Source organism: Anas platyrhynchos, chromosome 31 (genome assembly GCF_047663525.1).
Source record: "Anas platyrhynchos isolate ZD024472 breed Pekin duck chromosome 31, IASCAAS_PekinDuck_T2T, whole genome shotgun sequence".
Classification (NCBI taxonomy): Eukaryota; Metazoa; Chordata; class Aves; order Anseriformes; family Anatidae; genus Anas; species Anas platyrhynchos.
Genome location: NC_092617.1, coordinates 4,845,890 through 4,867,676, shown reverse-complemented (window position 1 = coordinate 4,867,676; position 21,787 = coordinate 4,845,890). Strand labels below are relative to the sequence as shown.

At 50.7% G+C, this 21,787-nt stretch overlaps 1 protein-coding gene across 1 annotated transcript; it reads left to right on the top strand.

Moving 5' to 3' along the window:
- The first annotated feature begins 5,930 nt into the window (after positions 1–5,930).
- Positions 5,931–11,525, top strand: LOC119715338 (olfactory receptor 14C36-like). Its single transcript, XM_072029693.1, has 2 exons — positions 5,931–6,848; positions 11,382–11,525. The coding sequence occupies exons 1-2, from the start codon at positions 5,931–5,933 to the stop codon at positions 11,523–11,525; spliced, it is 1,062 nt and encodes a 353-aa protein (XP_071885794.1).
- Positions 11,526–21,787: the final 10,262 nt, after the last annotated feature.

Sequence of the window (21,787 nt, the reverse complement as noted above, 5' to 3'; positions counted from 1 at the left end):
GTGACAGTAAAGGGTGTGGAACGTGGGGCCCAGCAAAGACAAGGAGTCAAGGGAGAGGACAGGGTGAGGCAGAAAAGACAGCATGAGCAGTGGTGTTGGCGCAGGGCCACATTTGTACCAGGAGCCTGAGTGGGCAGGGGCTGACAGGAGGCGAGGGTGATACTGTAAAAGCCAACCAAAGTAACCTTCTAAAACTCAGTTTGGAGTTTTAAAAAGCAGACGTTCTATTATTGAATGTCCTGCTTGAGCTCTGGCTGGTGCTGACTGATCGCAGAATCACGGAATCACAGAATTTCTAGGTTGGAAGAGACCTCAAGATCATCGAGTCCAACCTCTAACCTAACACTAACAGTCCCCACTAAACCATATCCCTAAGCTCTACATCTAAACGTCTTTTAAAGACCTCCAGGGATGGTGACTCCACCACCTCCCTGGGCAGCCCGTTCCAGTGTCTAACAACCTTTTCAGTAAAGTTCTTCCTAACATCTAACCTAAAACTCCCCTGGCGCAACTTCAGCCCATTCCCTCTCATTCTGTCACCAGGCACGTGGGAGAACAGGCCAACCCCCCCTGACTACAGCCTCCTTTAAGGTATCTGTAAAGGGCAATTAGGTCGCCCCTGAGCCTCCTCTTCTCCAGGCTGAACAAGCCCAGCTCCTTCAGCCGCTCCTCATAGGACTTCTTCTCCAGGCCCCTCACCAGCTTCATTCGCCCTTCTCTGGACTCGCTCAAGCACCTCGATATCCTTCTTGTAGCGAGGGGCCCAAAACTGAACACAGTACTCGAGGTGCGGCCTCACCAGAGCCGAGTACAGGGGGACGATCACCTCCCTAGCCCTGCTGGTCACACTGTTTCTGATCCAAGCCAGGATGCTGTTGGCCTTCTTGGCCACCTGAGCACACTGCTGGCTCATATTCGGCCGACTGTCCACCATCACTCCCAGGTCCTTCTCTGCCTGGCAGCTCTCCAACCATTCCTCTCCCAGCCTGTAGCTCTGCTTGGGGTTATTGCGCCCCAGGTGCAGGACCCAGCACTTGGCCTTGTTAAACTTCATGCAGTTGACCTCAGCCCATCGGTGCAGCCTATCCAGATCCTCCTGCAGAGCTTTCCTACCCTCGAGCAGATCAACACATGCGCATAGCTTGGTGTCATCTGCAAACTTACTGAGGGTGCACTCAATGCCCTCATCCAGATCATTGATAAAGATATTAAAGAGGACCGGCCCCAGCACCGAGCCCTGGGGGACGCCACTAGTGACTGGCCTCCAACTGGACTTGACTCCATTTACCACGACTCTGTGGGCCTGGCTATCCAGCCAGTTTCTAACCCAATGAAGCATGCGCCAGTCCAAGTCAAGAGCAGCCAGTTTCTTGAGGAGAATGCTGTGGGAGACGGTGTCAAAAGCCTTGCTGAAGTCAAGGTAGACCACATCCACAGCCTTTCCCTCATCCACCCAGCGCGTCACTTTGTCATAGAAGGAGATCAGGTTCGTCAAGCAGGATCTGCCTTCCATAAACCCATGCTGACTGGGCCTGATCTCCTGCTTGCCCTGCAAGCGCTGCATGATGACTTTCAAGAGGATCTGCTCCATGAGCTTCCCTGGTACTGAGGTCAAACTGACCGGCCTGTAGTTTCCTGGGTCTGCCCTCCGGCCCTTCTTGAAGATGGCCTTCACATATTCTAGCCGCCAGTAAGCTGGACCTGGGAGTGTTGATGGATGCTCGGCTGAATATGAGCCAGCTGTGTGCCCATGTGGCCAAGAAGGCCAAAGGCATTCTGGCCCGTATTAGAAATAGTGCAACCAGCAGGAGCAGGGAGGTGATCATCGCCCTGTACTCGGCTCTGGTGAGGCCACACCTTGAGCACTGTGTTCAGTTTTGGAACCTTGTTACAAGAAGGACATCGAGGTCCTGGAACATGTCCAGATAAGGGCAACCAAACTGTTGAAGGGTATGGAGCACAGGTCTTATGAAGAGTGGCTGGGATTGTTCAGTGTGGAGAAGAAGAGGCTCAGGGGAGGCCTTATTGCACTCTACAACTTCCTGAAAAGATGTTGATGTAAGGCAGTTGTCAGCCTCTTCTCTCAGATAACTAATGATAGGACTCAAGGAAATGGCCACAAGTTGTGCCTGGGAATATTTAGATTAGATATCACGAAAAATTTTTTCTCTCAAAGAGTAGTCAGGAACTGGAATGGTCTGCTCAGGGAGGTGGTGGAGTCACCAACCCTTGCAGTGCTCAAGAAGCACCAGGACAAGGTGCTAGGAGATATGGCTCAGTAGCTAAGTAGGTAGTGTTAGTGATAGGAAGGTTGGGTTAAATGATCCTGTAGGTCCTTTCCAACTTTGTGTTTCTATGGTTTCTATGACTATCATTGGACAAGGGGAATGGTTTTAAACTTAAAGAGGGTAGATTTAGATTCAATAGTCAGATGAAATTCTTGACTTAAAGGTGAGGCACTGGCACTTGTGCTGTGGGCCCAGAGGTCACCCAGGGGGAGTTTGGATCAGCCCATGCCCTTGTGTTTGAAGGAACAGCTGTTGAGAGTGGAGAGGCAGCAGTGAAATCATGGGAATACTGGAGTGAGAGCAAGGTGGTGAAGAGAATTGTCTGTCTGCAGCCTTCAGAAAAGTGTGGGACAGCATAGGAAAGCATGCAGAGGAGAAGGAAGAGGGCTCTGACAAGAATGGAAGGCTGCAGCAGCACTGACATCTTTGTCCCCTTGGCCATGGATTGTGAGGAGATGTGTTATACTCATGGCATTGGGAACATGTATTCTCCTTTATTCCTGTGCAAACACTGGAAGGTGTCATATCATTGTCCTTCACATGATATCATGGGCATCGCACCCTACCCCACAGACCCCAGACCCTCTGATATAATGACAGCCATCAGAAAGCTGATCCCAGTTAGATGACTGATATGGGGAGGTCAGGAGCAGCCTGGCCAGGAGAGGTGTCAGATTTGGGGGAGGGAAGAGGAAGGGAAGAGGAGCTCGGAAGCTTACCTTTGTAGAGGTAAGAGGGTTCATGTAATGTTGATGCTGCTGTAAAAGTGATTTCAAACAGTCGTGTAGGGCCTGTAAACTATTTTCAACAGAATCCCTCAACCTAAACATTAGTCCAACATCATGACAGGAATCCACTATTGTAAAGCAGAACTCAAAATATCACCTAAAGAAAAGCTCAGCGCATAGCCCCTTTTTCTTACATTTCGTCTCTTGCTCACCCTAATCCCTGCCCTTAACACTAACATTAAAATGCTCTATTTACCCCTAGACTTCTTCACAAACCTAAACAAAACCCTAGGCCATAATGCTTGCCCATACCCTAACCAGAGACCTGACACCACAAACAGAACACCAAACCTTCCAACTAAAACTTTGTTTACTCTCTAACCCAGAAAAGTGAGTCCTAGTCCCTAAGGGACTAGGGAGATGCGAGCTCTGCTTCAGGATCTCCTGCCCCAGCAGGAACAATGTGACTGTGGTAGGGACTGTGAGGTCACTTCTGTCTCTGCACTTGATAGGGCAGCAGCAGGAACGTGTCACAGAAAGGGACTGGGAGGTCACTTGTGTCTGGAGGTGGCAGATCACCCTTCTCCCTGGGATCTGCACTTTTGGGCTGACATCTGGCAGTGGCCCTGCTAGGCCAGCAGAAGGCACCTGCTTGGCATGCTGACTGGGGGATCCCCTCTGCCTCCAGAGCCAGGAGGACCCAGGCAGAAAGAAGGCCCCAACATGGGTTGTCCTGTCCCTTCTGCTTGAGTCCATGACTGGGCAGCAGCAGGCACAAGGCTTGGCTGTGTGTAGCCAAGAAGCTGCAAGGCCAGCAGCAGGCCCCTGGCTTGGAAGCTGCTGCTGAGGTGACTTGTGTCTGCTTGGCTGACAGGCCAGAAAGAGCCTGCTGGGTTGGGATGCCTACTTCAGAAGTGGTTTCCACCCTGACGGAGTTTACTTTGGTAATATGAAAGAGCAGGAGAGAAAAACTGCCACACAGTGCACCCTGGAAACTTGGCACCGGCCATGAGAAGGAAGAAATATCCAGGGGAACAACTGGTCCGTCTGCTAGAGTTAGAGGCAAAGAAGGTGTTAAGAGCCTTTGCCTTTACCTCCTTTCTTGTTACCAGGTTTCCCCTCACAACCAATAAAGGATGATGATTCTCCCTAATCTTCCTTTATGTGAAGTATTTATATAAGCAGTTTTTATTTTCTTTGACAGTAATATACCACTGGAGCTCCAGCTGGGCTTTGGCCCTTCTAATTTTGACCTGCACAGCCCCATAACATTCAGGACACTGCTCCAGACAAACTGAAAGCATGCATGGGAGGAAAGCACAAAAGACTTTCCTCAAGTCCTGATGCTGCTGTCTTGTCAGAGATAGCACAATCACATGGAATTAGAACTGTCTGCCTGCAGACCTTAACGCCTGACAGAATGGAGAGTCAGTCCACGGGAACCTTGAGGAACCTCAAGATTTGTCTAAAGGAACATCGTGCCCTTTACAAGAAGAAGAGCCCTGTCCTGCACTGATGAAGAGTAACCCTACACATCAGGGCAGCGTGGGACGCTGCTGAGTGAGCAGTGCCCAGGAGGAGGAGAGCCAGGGCACCACAAGTGATGTCATACGAGCAGTGGTGCCTGCTCACTAGGAACCAGGCCAGCTTCCTACAGAGTTGCCTTACAAGGAGCATGGCCACCAAGATGATATGAGTTATCAGACTCAGCTCATCTGTGTAAGAGACCACCAACAGAAGGGTCTGCAGCCAGCAGGGTAAGAGGTACAGGTATGAGAGTCCTTAGGTAAGGCTGCTGTGGAAAGGATTAAGGGCTGTGACAAGACTGAGAGACCCAGCAGGACCCAGGTCTTTGTGTCTATGGCTATGGCTGTTGTCTCTGCCACTGAGGTCTATGAGGAGACAGATTACTGTTAAAGCACCAGGGCCTCATTGCCTCCTCGCCCCCAACCATGAACCAGGCAGGGGTCGTACCATTCTCCTGCACTTGGCCATGCACATCCCCATCTCCTTCTGCCCCACAAAGAGCCCTGAGCAACCTGTAAAGGAAAGGATCTCCCTTCCCAGGGGACAGGGGTCAAGGCCTGGCCCTTGTGCTTTCTGACACACATCCAGTTTGTCCACACCTCAGTGTCACCTTCACATTGCCTTTGTCTCCTTGTCCTCACTGCCTCCAGGGTTCTGCTCTAACGAGCTCCAAGGGAAGCTGTGTGAGTGCTGGCCCTCAGGGGGACACTGCAGGAAACTTGCCTCTGACTTGGACTTCTGGAGAGATGTCTTCAATTGTCTCTGAGTGCCTGAGGTTCATGGGCTCATCAGCAAAGCCCCCAGAGGGGTGATTGCAGTGCCTTGGGCTGGTGCTGTGCTGCTGAGCTGGGCCATGCTTGTGAGACAGAGAAAACACATTTCAGAAAGTCCCATGAAGCAGAGAGAGCGCTGTGCCCAGGAGCAGCTCCTCTGCACAGCACAGCAAGGCAGGGGGCTCTGACTGCAGCTGGCATGGGGAGAGGGGAGAAGGAGAGGGGGCTTGGAGGCATAAGGGAGTGGGAGGATGCTGAGAGCTGCCTGCAGGAGAAATGTGCACAGCCCTTGACAAGGTAAGTGTCAAGGTGAATATTCTGTCCATCTGCTCTTCTACTGCAGCTTCAGTGCTCCCAGCTGTCTCAACTTTCTTCTCAGAGAAATCGCTGACCATGTTCATCATGCTAACCATAACAGGGATAACTACCAGATAACAAAAGAAAACTCTACCTTGCTCAAGCAAGAAAGAAACCTGGTTGAAGGTCCTCTTCAAAAAGAGAGGGTCAGGCTAAGGCATGTTTTAAGACTTACAATGGCTTTTCCTGAGAGAAGTCTGTTATAACATTTCTCTGCCATCTCATCTTCAGAAGACAACTGTGTCCAGAGTCAGCAAATGCCCAACGTCAGCTTCGTGAGCGAGTTCCTCCTGCTGGCATTTGCAGACACGCGCGAGCTGCAGCTCCTGCACTTCACGCTCTTCCTTGGCATCTACCTGGCTGCCCTCCTGGGCAACGGCCTCATCCTCAGCGCCGTAGCCTGCAACCACCGCCTCCACACCCCCATGTACTTCTTCCTCCTCAACCTCGCCCTCCTCGACCTGGGCTGCATCTCCACCACTCTGCCCAAAGCCATGGCCAATGTCCTCTGGGACACCAGGGCCATCTCCTATCAAGGATGTGCTGCACAGGTCTTTCTCTTTGTCTTCTTGATGTCATCGGAGTATTTCCTTCTCACCATCATGGCCTATGACCGCTACGTTGCCATCTGCAAGCCCCTGCACTACGGGAGCCTCCTGGGCAGCAGAGCTTGTGCCCAGATGGCAGCAGCTGCCTGGAGCAGTGGCTTTCTCAATGCTGTCCTGCACACAGCCAACACATTTTCCCTGCCCCTCTGCCACGGCAATACTGTGGACCAGTTCTTCTGTGAGATCCCCCAGATCCTCAAGCTCTCCTGCTCAGATGCCTACCACAGGGAAGTTGGGGCACTTGTGTTTAGTGTTTCTTTAACATTTGGTTGTTTTGTTTTCATTGTGCTGTCCTACATGCAGATCTTCAGGGCAGTGCTGAGGATGCCCTCTGAGCAGGGCCGGCATAAAGCCTTTTCCACATGCCTCCCTCACCTCACTGTGGTCTCCCTCTTTGTCAGCGCTGTCATGTTTGCCTACCTGAAGCCCCCCTCCATCTCCTCCCCATCCCTGGACCTGGTGGTATCATTTCTGTACTCAGTTCTACCTCCATCAGTGAACCTCCTTATCTACAGCATGAGGAATAAAGATCTCAAGGAGGCACTGAGGATGTTATTGCAATATTCAGTATTTCAGAGAGGAACCCGTCTTCTGCATCTGATTCCCTGAAATATATGTGGACAAGGCAGAAACATCTTTGTTCATATATTTCAAAAATTATTCATTCTTTTCAATATTATTCCAATATGCTAAATTATTTTTTATCTTTTTATTTTATAAATTTAAGATATTTCTACTCCTCTTCTACATTTTCTTTTTACCCAAAGTCCTCATGTAGAGGTGCTGCTAAGCTCTTTGTAACTAACTAAATAAAGGAACCAGCAGGTAGGCAGTTTCTGTGGATCTCATTTCTCATACACTCTTCTCAGGTACAGCAGTGGTTGTGGGATGAAGATCCCTGCTGCAACGTGGTGGAAAGCCCTGGTGTCCTTTGGGGCTGCCCTTTATGCCCTGGCAGGCACGCCCTCCCTGCAGCCTTTGAGTCAGAGTCGCCACTTTCTTGGACCCACAAACACTGGCAGCAGCAGGACATGGTCGTTTTGGTGCTGGTTTCACTTCTCTTCCACACTGCTGTCTTGTTGCACCACTGAATCAGAACTGGCCTTCCAGCTAACACCCCTAGGAGTAAGGCTTTCAAAAGTGAGGTGGAGGAAGCACTGAGGAAGCAGCCTGATCTGATGAGAAAGTTCTCCCTGCTCAGAGCAGATCTTGGTACTGGAAACCTCCAGAGGTCCCTTCTGACTTTAATCCTAAAGGAAAGAAGGGGCGGGAGAGGGAAGCATGGGTAGGGAATATTGCAGTGGGTTGAGGTATTTCTGACATTTGTAATCCCTGCCAGGCATTGCAAAGTGACAGATTCACTGAGACTGGAGGGGACCTCCACAGCCCATCTAGCCACCCCCACTAGCCATGCATAGACACCTACACCAGCCAGCCCAGGCCCATTTCCAGTTGGGCTCTGGTATCTCCAGTGGCGGGGACTAGCCCACATTTGGGAAACAAGTTCAAGGACGAGAAGTGCATGTATTGAGAGGAAGGCCACGGAAAGCCACCAGGACAAGGGCCATTTTCTGCCCCTGTGGGGGACTGACCCTGGGCAAGGCCCAGCTTTGGAAGCAGCCCTGTCGGACATGGTGGGCTGTGAGCTGGGCAGGAGGCAGTCATGTGCCATGGGAGCACAGGAGGGAAGGCTGAGGGGCACCTCACTGCAGCCTGCCAGGAGCTGCAGGGATGTCAGGAAGAGCCCCTGGGGGGCCAGGCTGTGTCCTGTGATGTGCAGGGAGCCCTCCTCTTGCTACGCTGCGTGCACTGGCTGCAGCAGAGGGGACCCCCAGCCAGCCCCTGCATGGGGCATGGGGCTCTGCCACCCGCCTGGCCCCGGGTTTGACTCCTTGTCTCTGCTGGGCCCCAAATTTCACACTCAGATGTGTCCCTTGGCTGTCGGCTCCCTTTCCCCCGCCCTGTGGGAATACCAAGCCGGGGAGGACAGGTTACCATTAGGTGTGCTGGTGCTTGTGTAATTCACATTGGTGATGGCACGAATGCCGGTTCCTTCACCAGTGATGCACATCCTTCTTCATGCTAGGCCAAAATCAACGTCTTTCTCTCTCTGCTTTTCCTCATGGAGGAACTGGATTAGGTCTCCTTGACTACTCTGAGGCACAATGCAATGCTTTTTGCCTTCTGCTGCTCCAGTACAGTATGTGTGACCTTCCCTTACTCTGCACATTGACCTCATGGGTCATTCCATATTTGTTGCTTTCAAATCCTTACTTGGCCGGGAGCCATTTCAAAAGTGGGGCAAGCTGATTGGTTCTGCCTCAGCCATTTGAAGCATGCTATACTTGAGTTTATCAGCCTGAGTTTGCTAAAGATGACCCAGGAAGGTCATCAACAGATGTTCAAGTGTCTAGTTTAAGTAAGGGAGAGTATCTCAGATTTCCAGTGGCCATTTCAAATCTAGGTCAATCCAAGGAACCCACTGAAGAAGAGGTTTGTCTTTGAAGGGGTGTTCCTGTGCTGGGCTGGGCTGCAGTTACAGGGACAAAGACCACTGCTGGCAGTGGAGGTGCCCTGGGAACTCCACCTGGCTCCACCTGATTTTCCCAAAGGGCTCTGGCCTCCTGCAGGTCTTTTCTGACATCTGCCAGTCCAGGCAAGTGCCTGAAACACAACAGGGCCACTGGAGGTTTTCCCTGGTTGCTTATGGTCAGACAGCAAAGCTCTGCCAGAATACCCAGTATTTTTTTCCAGTACTTGAATAATAAAGCAACAACTCATCAGCTCAAAAGACTCAATCCTTTCTGTAAAATGTCTCATGTGAAGTGTAATTTCTATCATGAAGAAATGTGATTTTTCAGGATGCATATTCATCCCAGGAGAAGAAATACTGGTGTTCACCTGTACTTGCATTGTCATCGCTTTTCTATCATGGTGTGCTCCCTCCCTCATCTTCCAGGCACAAAACTCATCTTGATTACATAGACCCTGCTGAATGCCCCCTTTCCAGCTGCCTGCCTGGACCTATGCACTTCCCATCATTCTCCTGGTTTGCCCTCCTCTTACCGTTTAATCATTCAGACCACTCTCAGTGACCCAGTTGCTGCTTGGAGTTTCAGTGAGTTCAAGGTCGCCCATCTCTCAGCAATCTGTCTAATGGTTTCCTTAGAAAGACCCTCATCGTTTATCATTGAATTTGTATGATATGGATTAATATTAACAAAATTACTTAAAATTTCCTATTAATCACTGTAAAATACATCATGTACAGTCATCCTTTTGGGAAGGTAAACATCACTGGAGGCAACAAAATAAGGAACTTGAACATTATTTTTTTTTTTTTAAAATTGCAGCATGATTTCCTGTCGTTTGTTTTGAAATAGGAAAACCCCTGTTCTTCCCATCTAAGCAGGACTTCAAAGGAGAAACCCTAGACCAATACCTATAGCAGAATGATGCTCTCAACTGAAACACAACAAAATTCAGCCTTTAAAATGAAAAAAGATTTTTTTTAGATGCTCTTTGAAATCTTCCCCCTTAACTACAACATGAAAGCTCTCCAATTAGCTGAACAAGTCTTGAAGACTTGAAGAAAATGGTGGGAGAGATATGGCTCCTTAGGAGTTTCTGTGTTTTAATGAGTTCCATGGAGTACTTTGGTGCTGAGTCGATGAAACTTGGGTACTGAGAGGAGAATGATGCAATTGAACGAAAAAGCAAACTCAAAAGGAAAAGCTAAAGTGACTTGGAGTATTAATGGACCCCACTGCAGGCTGTTACTGACAAAGCTTCCCCAGGGATATGTTAGGAGAGATAATTGGCGGCCATGGTTACAGACAGGCAAAGCACTGTGCTGAGAAAAGTCTTAGTTGGTTTTGGTGATGCAGAAGGTCCAAGGCCTGACCCCAGCCACTGTGAGGTGAGATCCTGCACCCACCTGTCTGGCTCAGGACTTTTCTTGGGGGTCTGAGGAATGTGGTGGGCAGTGTGATCCCACAAGGAAAACACTGGTATGACACCTCCCTGCCTCTGCACAGGGTTGCAAGGAAGCAAACACTGCAATGACTTTATCTCATCTCCTCATAAGCTCTAGCCAAAGTGACAGGGCTGTTGGGTCCTTCCATTTTGCCAGCACTCTCTGCCTTTTCCTCTGAAGGCTTTCCTATGCTGTCCCACACTTTGTCCTATTTCCTGGAAATCTGCAGACACCCATCTCTATTCAACACCTTGCTCTCATCCCAGCATTTCCATCATTTCACCAACGTCTCTTCAACCCTCAACAGATGTTTCTTGAAAAACGAATTTAAGGTCAGATCATAGATACTCAGCAGCATCTTCCAAGCCATGGGCCTGCTGCTGGCCTTGCAGCTTCTTGTGGAGACACAGCCAAGCCTTGTGCCTGCTGCTGCCCACTCATGGACTAAAGCAGAAGGGACAGGACAACCCATCTGGGGGCCTTCTGTCTGTCTGGGTCCTCCTGGGTCTGGAGGCAGAGGGGATCCCCCAGTCAGCATGCCAAGCAGGTGCCTTCTGCTGGCCTAGCAGGGCCACTGCCAGATGTCAGCCCAAAAGTGCAGATCCCAGGGAGAAGTCAAGGCTGACCTGCCACCTCCAGACACAAGTGACCTCACAGTCCCTTTCTGTGACACGTTCCTGCTTTTGGCCTATCAAGTGCAGAGACAGAAGTGACCTCACAGTCCCTGCCACAGTCACATTCCTTCTGCTGGGGCAGGAGATCCTGAGGCAGAGCTGAGCTCCTCAGAGCATTCCCACCCATCTCCTCCTTGTGACCACAAGCTGATCAGATCCATGGCCCCTCACATTCATTTGCAGTAAGGGTTTTGTTTAGGTCTCTTAAGCAGTTTTCTAGTGTTATATAGACCATTTTAATGCTAGTATTAAGGACAGAGATAAGAGTAATTAATAGAGTAAGAGCTAGGGGAAGCGGCTATGGGCTGACTTTTGTCTTCTAGGGATACGTTGAGGTCAGTCATTAGAGTAGTGGATTCCTGTCAGGGTCCTGAGTAGCATTTAGGTGTAGGAATTAAGTTTACAGGTTGAAGCTGGGGAATAGCCTTGCATGACTATTTTAAGTCACAGTTACAGCAACATCAGCATAACCTGAACCCTCTTACCTCTACAAAATCCTTAATTTCGTCTGGCCAAGACCCTATTCCCTCCTCTCAGTCTCACATTTCTCCTGGCCAGGCTTCTCCTGATTTCCCATATCAGTTATCTTTTTAGGGGCATGTTTATGATGCCTTTCATGATCTTAGACTATCTGTCAGTGCTCTGTTGGCTACTCTATTCCTGAGAAAAGCGTCACTTAAGACACGATGGAAAAGGACACACAAGTCCATCAGAGCACCCTGCACAATGTGCCCAGCAGCTCTGCAGTGCCACAAAAGTGCGATTCCTGCCTACAAGTTTTCTTTCCAGAATGGCTCCTATGGCTCCAGGGTAACTTTTCCCAGGCACTCACTTCCCCAGGCCACACCACTCTTGTCCGCAGGCCCCACGTGTCTCTCCAAGCCTCCCCTCTTCCCCTGCACTACTGGCACCTCACTGCAGCAGGTTGGTGCATGTCCAGGCTCAGGGGTGTTTGCTGAGGGCCTGCCCCGTGTGGGGAGTGGTGGGGAAGAAGAGAGCAAGGTCATCTCCTGGGGCATGGCTGAGCACAGCCCAGCCATCCTGCACCGTGGGCAGGCCCCTGCTCCCAGGCTGAGGCACACATGCAAGGTGGACACTTCTCCATCCACCCAGCTACACGCAGGGACCTTCAGCCCTGCCCTAATTCTAAGGAGTGACCTCATTCTCCTACTGCATCCACAGACAGCTGCTAAAGCCCTGAGTGTCTCTGTTTCTCACAGCCTTCTCACAAGTCTTTCTCATGGCCTTCCCCTCTGCCCAGCACTGCCTCTCAGGTAGCACTCAGGGACCCTTCAGAAGGGCCTTTGGGTTTCCTCAATTGTCCTGGTGCTTATTAGCACCTTCCTGGCTCCTTCCAGAGTGCAGAGGGTGTCTTCTTGTCCATCAGGTGCCCTGTACTGGCTGTGGCTGGCACGGAGTTACTCTCTGCAAAGTAACCCCTTGTGGTACTGTGTTTTGGTTGTGTGATCAGTGATGGTCACCCACAGTTGTGGTTGCTGTTTTTGAGCATTTCTTGCACAACATCAGGGCCGTCTGTGGCTCACAATTTGTGAGTTTTACTTGGTTTTGCTATTGTGTCCCCAGTTCCTCTAGAAGAAGAGAAAGCAGGTGGCCGATAGGTGTTTATCTGCTGGATGCATGGAGCAAGGAGGTGTCCATTGTGCCAGGAGATGGAGGTCCGTGAAGCTGCAGGAGCCCTGCTCTCTTGCCTGGCAGATCCCCAGCACACAGTGCCTATGCCCCGCAGGGCCAGCCCGGCTCCCCAGGCCAGCACAAGAGGCCTGGCCCAGCCACAGGGCAGCCTGTCCTGAGCAGGGGCCTGCACAAAGAGCTTTCCCTTTGCCCTTTACCCATCAGTGCAGGCCCAGCAATGCTGCCCTGCTCTTCCCCAGGGCCATCCTTGCTCCCAAAGAGCCTTGCCCCAGGCAGTGTGTCCGTGCTGGCCAGGTCAGCCATTGCTGCTTCCTTCCCTGTGCTCCCCTCAAGGCCCCAAGATGGCGGTGCTGCTGTGCTGAGCCAGGGGCTGTGGTGCCCTGTGACCCCTGCGGGTCTCCCCCCCTGCCCATGCTGCTCAGGGTGGGTACCAGACTTATGTCCATGGGGATCTCTGCTGCTGAGCCCCTTTCCATGTGCCCTGATGGCTCAGCAGCACAGGGCAGTGCTGGGCAGGGCCATGGGGTGTGTTTGAGGGCACAACGGGCAGGCAAGTGCTCCACCAGACTTCGCCCATAGCACTTCAAAATGCATATCCTCAATTACTCTGCAGTCTTATGGGCCTTGGCCTGCTGGCTCCTCACCACCTCTGCTGGCATTGCAGAGCCCTCCTTTAGCCCATGGACTCCTCAGATTCCCCTTTTCCTTTACCAGACCCTTCTTTGCATGGTCACATATTTTATGAGGTTCTAATCATTAGCCACGGAGCACACTGTCCTTGCAGATCCCCTGACATCTCCTGGCAGCTCCAGATTCCTCTACAGGCTGCAATCTGCCATCTGCCCCACTGCAGGGGGTGCAGTCCCATGCAGATGAATTTAAGATCAGTTGTCATCTCCTTAGGCAAGTTCTGCCATAATTGAAGCTCTTGGTCCTGCCCTTGGTTCCTCAGGGACCATCCTGGGACTTTCAAATTGTGTCCCTCACTCCATGACTAACCTCCAGAATAGAGAAAAGCGGGGAGCAATCCCTTGGCTCTATTCCTGATAGCATATTTGGAAGAGGTGTCCAAGCTTCTGGGTTTGCCCTGAGCAAGACACTCCTGTTACTGTGGTGCTAGCAGGGAGGCAGCTGTGACCCAGGGCTGCACAGTGCCTGCTGCTGCCTGCAGCCACAGGGATGCCACTGCAGAGAGAACAGGACTGTCACCAAGGTGCATGAGATCTAAGGGCTTATCCAAACGTAAGAGCACAAGAGAACAATGAGGAATCCAAAAGAGAGCAGCAGTGAAAAGGCCACGTCCTGCTGCTGGCCATGGCCATGGCTCCAGGGAAGCAGCAGCCCCGACCCGAAGGCAGCAGAGAGGCAGAGCCCAGCGGGCAGGGAGGGGCAGCACCGAGGGCCATCGGGGCGGCTCCTGCATTCTGGGGCAGCTGGGCTCTTGGTCCTGAGTCCCTCCTGCATGCTGGAGCTGCTCCCCCAGCTGCAGAGAAGATGGGAAGAGTTGGAAGCTCAGACCAGTGAATTTCTGATGGCTTTCTTATTAGGTTTATCTACAGAGGAAGCCATCTTCTACAGAAAAATAATTGACTTGTAGGGGGCTAGGAATAATATTTAATCAAATGTGAAATAATGAGAGAAAATAATAATACAGACATTTAAGAATAGAAGACATCATATTATTTTCTTTCTGAGAAGAGCTGTGATTTCTAATATTAGGCATAGTATTATAGGTGAATTTGCTGACGATCTGTGTATTCAAGTAGAGTCCTGATGGAATCCCTTAGTTCCCGGTTCCTCAAGCTGTAGATGAGGGGGTTCAGTACTGGAGGAACCACGGTGTACAGAAGTGTGACCACAAGGTCCAGGGATGGGGAGGAAATGGAGGGGGGCTTCAGGTAGGCAAAGATGGAAGTGCTGATCATCAGAGAGGTGACAACCAGGTGAGGGAGGCACGTGGAGAAGGCTTTGTGCCGGCCCTGAGAAGAGGGCATCCTCAGCACTGCCCTGAAGATCTGCACATAGGACACCACAATGAAAACAAAGCAACCAAATGCTAACAAAATGCTAAACAGAATTGCCCAGAGTTCTCTGAGATAGGAATCTGAGCAGGAGAGCTTGAGAATGTGAGGGATTTCACAGAAGAACTGGTCCAAAACATTGCCGTGGCAGAGGGGCAGGGAAAATGTGTTGGCTGTGTGTAGGACAGCATTGAGAAAGCCACTGCCCCAGGCAGCCGCTGCCATCTGGGCACAAGCTCTGCTGCCCAGGAGACTCCCGTAGTTCAGGGGCTTGCAGATGGCCACATAGCGGTCATAGGCCATGACGGTGAGAAGGGAAAACTCTGCATCAAAAAAAAAGACTAAAAAAAGTACTTGGGCAGCACATGCTTCATAGGTGATGACCCTGGTGTCCCAGAGGGCATTGGCCATGGCTTTGGGCAGAGTGGTGGAGATGCAGCCCAGGTCGAGGAGGGCGAGGTTGAGGAGGAAGAAGTACATGGGGGTGTGGAGGCGGTGGTGGCAGGCTACGGCGCTGAGGATGAGGCCGTTGCCCAGGAGGGCAGTCAGGTAGATGCCCAGGAAGAGCGCAAAGTGCAGGAGCTGCAGCTCACACGTGTCTGCGAATGGCAGCAGGAGGAACTCGCTCACTGAGCTGCTGTTGGGCATTCTCTGACTTTCTACTTGCTTCTCAGTTGAAGAGGAGAAGGCAGAGCAATGTTAGAACAGACTTCTGTGAGGAAAATAGGAAATTAAACAGAAGGGTGGATAACTCAAAGTCAGAATAATGTCAGACCAATGAGCTTTGCAGTACTGTTGCAAACAACTGAGCTGATTGTGGAGCAAAGCTGCAACTATTTTCCTCACTTTATTTTATCCTAGTTGCCCGTATAACACATAGGAGAGGTATTGAATGGTGGAACTCCCTGACATTACTTCCACACTCCAGGTGATATCCTGTGGGTGCCAAGAGGCAAAGGACTTGTCCTCTGGGGTAGATTGAGCAGAGCAGCTCTGCCCATCAGTCCTGCTCTCTGCTGCCCTGGGCTACCCCTCTATGAGCTACAGGACCATCCTTCTTGGGTGCTGCTCTGAGAAGAAACAGGAGACAGCTGAGAGCAGAGAAGCCCCACTCCAAGTGCAGCTGAACAGAATCTTCACCTTTTCTCCAGGGGACTGATCAGGATCTCAGCTCTTCCCTCCTAGACAGGTCTCATTGCTGCTGCCCACAGACAGCCATCCATCCAGTAGCATGGACATGATGTTAGTATGGAGGTGTCTTCTCCTTGGGACACCTGGATAACACAAGGATGCCACAAGAGAGCTGCATCCTGTGGGAGAGCAAACTGGAGCCAGGAGGATGCCCCACATACAGAGCTGGATATCTGAAAGCCGGAGTGTCCCATAGCCCAGCTGCACACCTGTAGGGTCTGGAGGAGGCTTGTCCACCCCTCTCTTATCTTAACAGGGGCAGTCATTTATGACACTCCAAGGGACTTCTGCCAGACTTCCTCGCCTTGCACTACAACCCAGCATGACTCTCAAAGCCTACTCCATTGCCCACTGCCCTCCCAGAAACAAGACCCAGCAGGAGGAGACCGTTCCAGGACCTGCAGCTGCATGGCCCTGCAGCCAGACCCTTACCTTGTCAAGGGCTGTGCAGGTTTCTCCTGCAGGCAGCTCTCAGCATCCTCCCACTGCCAACTGCCTTCAGCCACTCTCTCTTTCTCTGCTCTCCCCATGCCAGCTGCAGTCAGAGCCCCCAGCCCTGCTGAGCTGTGCAGAGGAGCTGCTCCTGGGCACAGCAGTCTCTCTGCTTCGTGGGACTTTCTCAAATGTGTTTTCTCCATCCCACGAGCCCGGCCCCTGCTCAGTAACAGAGGCACAGCCAAAAGAATTGGAACACCAATTAAATGAACCCATGAGGAGTCAATTAGGCTCCGGTGCTTTAATGATTAGCTGTCTCCTCAAAAGCTTTAGTGGCTGAGACAATAGGCATAGCCATGGACACAAATATCACATAAGGCAGCTCTGTAGGAAGCTGGCCTGATTCCTGGTGAGAAGGCACCACTGCTCGTATGGCATCAGCATGGTGGAAACCACTCCTGAAGTAGGCATCCCAACCCAGCAGGCTCCTTGCGGCCTGTCAGCCAAGCAGACACAAGTCACCTCAGCAGCAGCTTCCAAGCCAGGGGCCTGCTGCTGGCCTTGCAGCTTCTTGGCTAGACACAGACAAGCCTTGTGCCTCCTGCTGTGCAGTCATGGACTCAAGCAGAAGGGACAGGACAACCCATCTGGGGGCCTTCTTTCTGTCTGGGTCCTCCTGGGTGTGGAGGCAGAGGGGATCCCCCAGTCAGCATGCCAAGCAGGTGCCTTCTGCTGGCCTAGCAGGGCCACTGCCAGATGTCAGCCCAAAAGTGCAGCTCCCAGGGAGAAGTCAAGGCTGACCTGACACCTCCAGACACAAGTGACCTCACAGTCCCTTTGTGTGACACGTTCCTGCTGCTGCCCTATCAAGTGCAGAGACAGAAGTGACCTCACAGTCCCTGCCACGGTCACATTCCTGCTGCTGGGGCAGGAGATCCTGAGGCAGAGCTGAACTCTCCCTAGTCCCTTAGGGACTAGGGCTCACTTTTCTGGGTTAGAGAGTATACAGAGGTTTATTGGGAATGTTTGGTGTTCTTCTGTGGTTAGGATATGGGCAGGCTCTGTGGTTTAGATCATTTTAAGGTCTGCTAAGTATCCTAGGGATCAATAGAGCATTTTAATCCTAGTATCCAGGGAAGGCATTTGGGTGAGTAAGAGAATAAAGGCAAGGGAAAGGGGCTATGGGCTGAGTTTTGCTTGAAGGGATCCTTTGAATTCAAGCATTAGAGTAGGGGATTCCTGTCAGAGTGTTGGAGTAGCATTTAGGTTTCGGGATTAAAATTACTGTCTAAATAAGGTAAGGGCCATACATGATTCTTTTAAGTCAGCGTTACTACAGCATCAACATTACATGCACCCTCTTACCTCTATGAAATCATTAATTTCTGTTGGCCACGCTCATTTTCAAACCCCAAATTCTCACATCTCTCTTGTCCAGGCTTCTCCTAACCTCCCCGTAGCTTACTGGGGTCAACTTTCTGATGACATTCATGATCATAGTGTATCTTTTTCACCTCTGTTGGCTCCTCCATTACTGGGAAGGAAGTAGCATTGTAGTCAGGAGGGAAAAGGACACATGGGTCTTTAGGAAAATCCTGCACAATGTGCCCATCAGCTCTGCACCTCCACAAAATCATGCTTCCTACCTACAAGTTTTGTTTCCCAAATGGCTTCTCTGGATGCAGGGCTCCTTTTCCCAGGCCCTCTCACATGTTTCAGTTTTGGATGTGCAGGGATGGGATAAGGAAAGCCAAGGCACGGATGGAACTGAGCTTGGCAAGGGATGCAAGGGATAACGGGAAGAGATTCTAGAGATACATGGCTCAGAAAAGAAAGGCCAAGGAGAGTGTACCACCTCTGATGGATGAGAAGGGTGAACTGGTAATGACAGGCATGGAGAAGGCTGAGGGATTCAACAACATCTTTGCCTCAGTCTTCTCTGCCAGTCAGGCTTCACAAGTTTTTCATTTCCCTGAATCGATAGATGGAGGCTGGAGGTGCAAAGTCCCACCCACTCTAAGTGAAGAGCAGGTTTGAGACCACCAGAAGAAACTCAAGAAGTACAAGTCTATGGGGCATGATGACTTGCATCCCAGGGTCCTGAGGGAACTGGCTGATGTAGTTGTCAAGCCTCTCTCCATCATATTTGAAGAGTCCTGGCAGTTGGGTGAAGTCCCTGGTGACTGGAAAAAGGAAAACATCACTCCCATTTTTAAAAAAGGGTAGAAAGGAGGACCCAGGGAACCACTGAATGGTGAGCCTCACCTCTGTGCCTCAAAAGATCATGGAAAAGATCCTCCTGGAATCGATGTCAAGGCACATGCAAGACAAAAAGGTGATCCGAGAAAACAAAAATGGCTTCACCAAAGGGTAAATAGTGCCTGGCCAATCTGGTGGCTTTCTACAATGGAGTGACCACATCAGACAACAAGGGAAGACCAACCTATGTCATCTACTTGGACTTCTGTAAGACCATTGACACTGTCCCACATAACATCCTGGTCTCTAAATTACAGAGATACACATTTGATGGGTGAACCATTCAGTGGATAAAGGAGGTGGCTTGAAGGTCACACCCAGAGCGTGGTGCTCAATGGCTCTATGTCCAAGTGGAGGCTGGTGACAAGTGTTGTACCTCAGGGGTCTGTCCTAGGACTGGTGCTGTTTAATATCTTTATCTACGACAGACAGTGAAATCGACAATGAGACAGTACATTCTGCACTTGTAGCCCAGAAGACCAACTGCATCCTGGGCTCCATAAGCAGAGGAGTGGCCAGCAGGTGGAGGGAGGTCACTTCTACTTCTACTCCTTGTACTCTGCCCTTGTGAGGCTCCACTTGGAGTCCTGCATCCAGGACTGGGCCCCCAGCATGAGAAGGGTGTGGGTCTGTTAGAACAGGTCCAGAGGAGGGCCACAAAGATGATCAAGCGGCTGGAGCACGTCTCCTATGAAGAAAGGCTGAGAGAGCTGGGGCTGTTCAGCCTGGAGAAAAGAAGGCTCCAGTATGACCTCTTTGTGGCCTTTCAGTATTAAAAGGGTTGTATAAAAAGATGGAGAGTGACTCTTTGCTCAATTAGATAATGATAGGACAAGGGGGAATGGTTTTAAGCTAAAAGAGGAGAGATTTATCTTAGAGGTTAGGAGAAAATTTCTTCGATTAGTGGGTAGTGAGGCACTGGAACAGGTTGCTGAGAGACCTTAGAGATGCCCCATCCATGAAGCTGTTCAAGAGTAGGTCAGATGATGCCCTGGGCAATCTGATCTCAGGGGGGGCATCCCTGCTTATGGCTGGGGGGTTTGAACCAGATGACCTTTAAGGTCCCTTCCAACAGGAGCCATTCTCTGATTCTATGGTCTCACTAGCTATACCTCAAGCATGACTCCCATGAAATCAGCCTTCCTGTGGTCTACCACCTGAACAGAAAAGATGGTGCCTCGCCATCATCTTCAATGCCATTTGCATGCTTCTGCCCTTTATGGTCCCTATCTGTGCCACATTCCTCCTTCTGTCAGCTCCAGAGGCAGAAGTGACCTCCCAGCCTCCTTCACAGCCATGTGCCTCCTGCAGGCCCAGCACATCCTGAGGCACACCTGACCTCATCCCAGCATTTCCAGCCAGTTCCACCTTGTGGCCTGTGATCTGATCACATACCTGTCACCTCACATGCCTCTTCCAATGCCATGGGACTGCTGCAGGACCTCACAGTCCCAGCTCTGCCCCAAGGGGACAAGCAGCTGAGGTTATGGGTTGGAGTGGGGTTGAAGCTGAGATGTGCTGTGTGCATGGTGGAGGGCTTTGGGGGTTAGATGATCAGGTTAATGTTTAGGAAGTAGAGGTCACCCTCCAGGGTTAAAGGAATGGCAAAGGCATTGAGGGAGGGATTGGTGTTCTGCTCAAAGTGCCTTCTCAAGATCTGGGATAAGGAAAAGTTTTGAGGCTTTTAGTTTAATTTGGTTAGAGATCTAGGTTTAATGCTGGCATTTTCATCAATCCTTAGTTAGTCTTAATCATCCTTCTGTTTAGCCTTCTTGTAGAAGATGCCTTTTACCTCTGCCTTTTCAAAATCCTGAGCAATGTCTCTCCTTTATCCGGCCTTTCCAAGGTCTTTGAGAGAGGTCTTATAACAACGTCTGCAGCTCCACCAGCACCTCTCTCACCCTTCCAACACCACCTCTATGCAACCTGAGGAGTGACCGGGAGGATGATGTTTTCTTGGGAAAGGGTTTCATTAAAATCTCTGAGGAGGGCTGTTATGGGCTTCTCTCAGACCGTGATGGCAGTATCATAGAAAACAGTGACACTCGTGAGGACAGAAGTGCAGGAGGATAAGTCTTTGAGTCTGCCAACACAGGACACACACACACCTGAAAACTGCATGAGAGGAAAGAGGAAGATTGGATCCAAAATGTAGATTATGAAATCAAATACCATGAGTATCACCGTGGCACTGCAGGACAGCTCCAGCAATGGGGCAAAACCACAGAAGGTGTCCACGACACTGGGGCCACAGAACTGTAGCTGGGAGGAGGAGAAAGAATTCCTGTACATGAGAGAAATTCCCCTGGTTCAGGTACAGCTTCCTTCTGAGTCAGGCCTTCCACTTTTCGAGCCTTGCAGAGAACAGGGATGGCATACAGCCCAGGGCTGACCGTAGGACATGGCCCCAGAAGGAAGCACTGCGGTCATGCAGAAGGTGCAGCTGAGAGTGCTGCCACCTCTGTGAGCAAAGAGGGTGCTGTCCTCAGCCAGGAAGCTGGCCAGCATCTGGTGCAGGGTGGTGGAGCTGTGCAAGGAGGACAACTCTCCCCCAGGAAGAAGGCCACGGGCATTTACAGGTTTTTTTGGGAGGCGCCAGCACAGTGATGAGGGTGTTCCACATCCTAGTCACCGTGCTGGATATATGAAAGAGGAAGAGATTTGAGTATGCGTAGAGGATCTTTCCAATGGACAGCTAGGGAAACTTAATGAATGGTGTCTTAGTGTCTCATTCCCTTCAGGGAAATATTTTTAGAGCATTCTGGTCCCCCCTCTCTTGTTAGGACACCAATGAGCAAGTGGGTACATACCACGTGCAACCCTGTAGTTTTGACTGTGTGACCATGGAAAGACCATGAGAAAATGGGATGGAAAAATCTACTTCGACCCTAGAGGCACGGATACATGAAGCACAAGGAAAACCTTTCGCAAAAAGTGGTTCTTCTGAGAAAACTGATGCTCCAGCAGGCAGTCCTCCAAACAGTGTAATGAATACTATGAGCAGGATGAGAGAGGCCCTGTCTCAAGCCAGGGACAGGGAGAGAACAATCGGGTGTACTGGACTTTGAGGATTATTACAATAATCAAACAAATCAAACCCAAGAGTTAACTGTATTGGAGGCTGAAGTGAGTCTAGCTGGGAAGGAGTGGCAAATGCAACCCATTGGGACTGGCCTGGAGGCTCTGTGCAACCTTGGCATAGACTACTTCAGGAAAGGATACTTCAAAGATCCACAAGGGTATTGGTGGGCTTTAGCACAGCTGCCTTGGAGATGGAGGACATCAAACAGTTGTCTA

What these genes read in the sequence shown, in the direction of transcription:
- LOC119715338 (XM_072029693.1), top strand. Translation starts at nt 5,931, where the DNA reads ATGCCCAACGTCAGCTTCGTGAGCGAGTTCCTCCTGCTGGCATTTGCA. An exon ending in GGATGTTATTGCAATATTCA is followed by an intron (nt 6,849 to 11,381) that starts GTATTTCAGAGA and finishes TTTAAGTCACAG; the next exon opens with TTACAGCAACATCAGCATAA.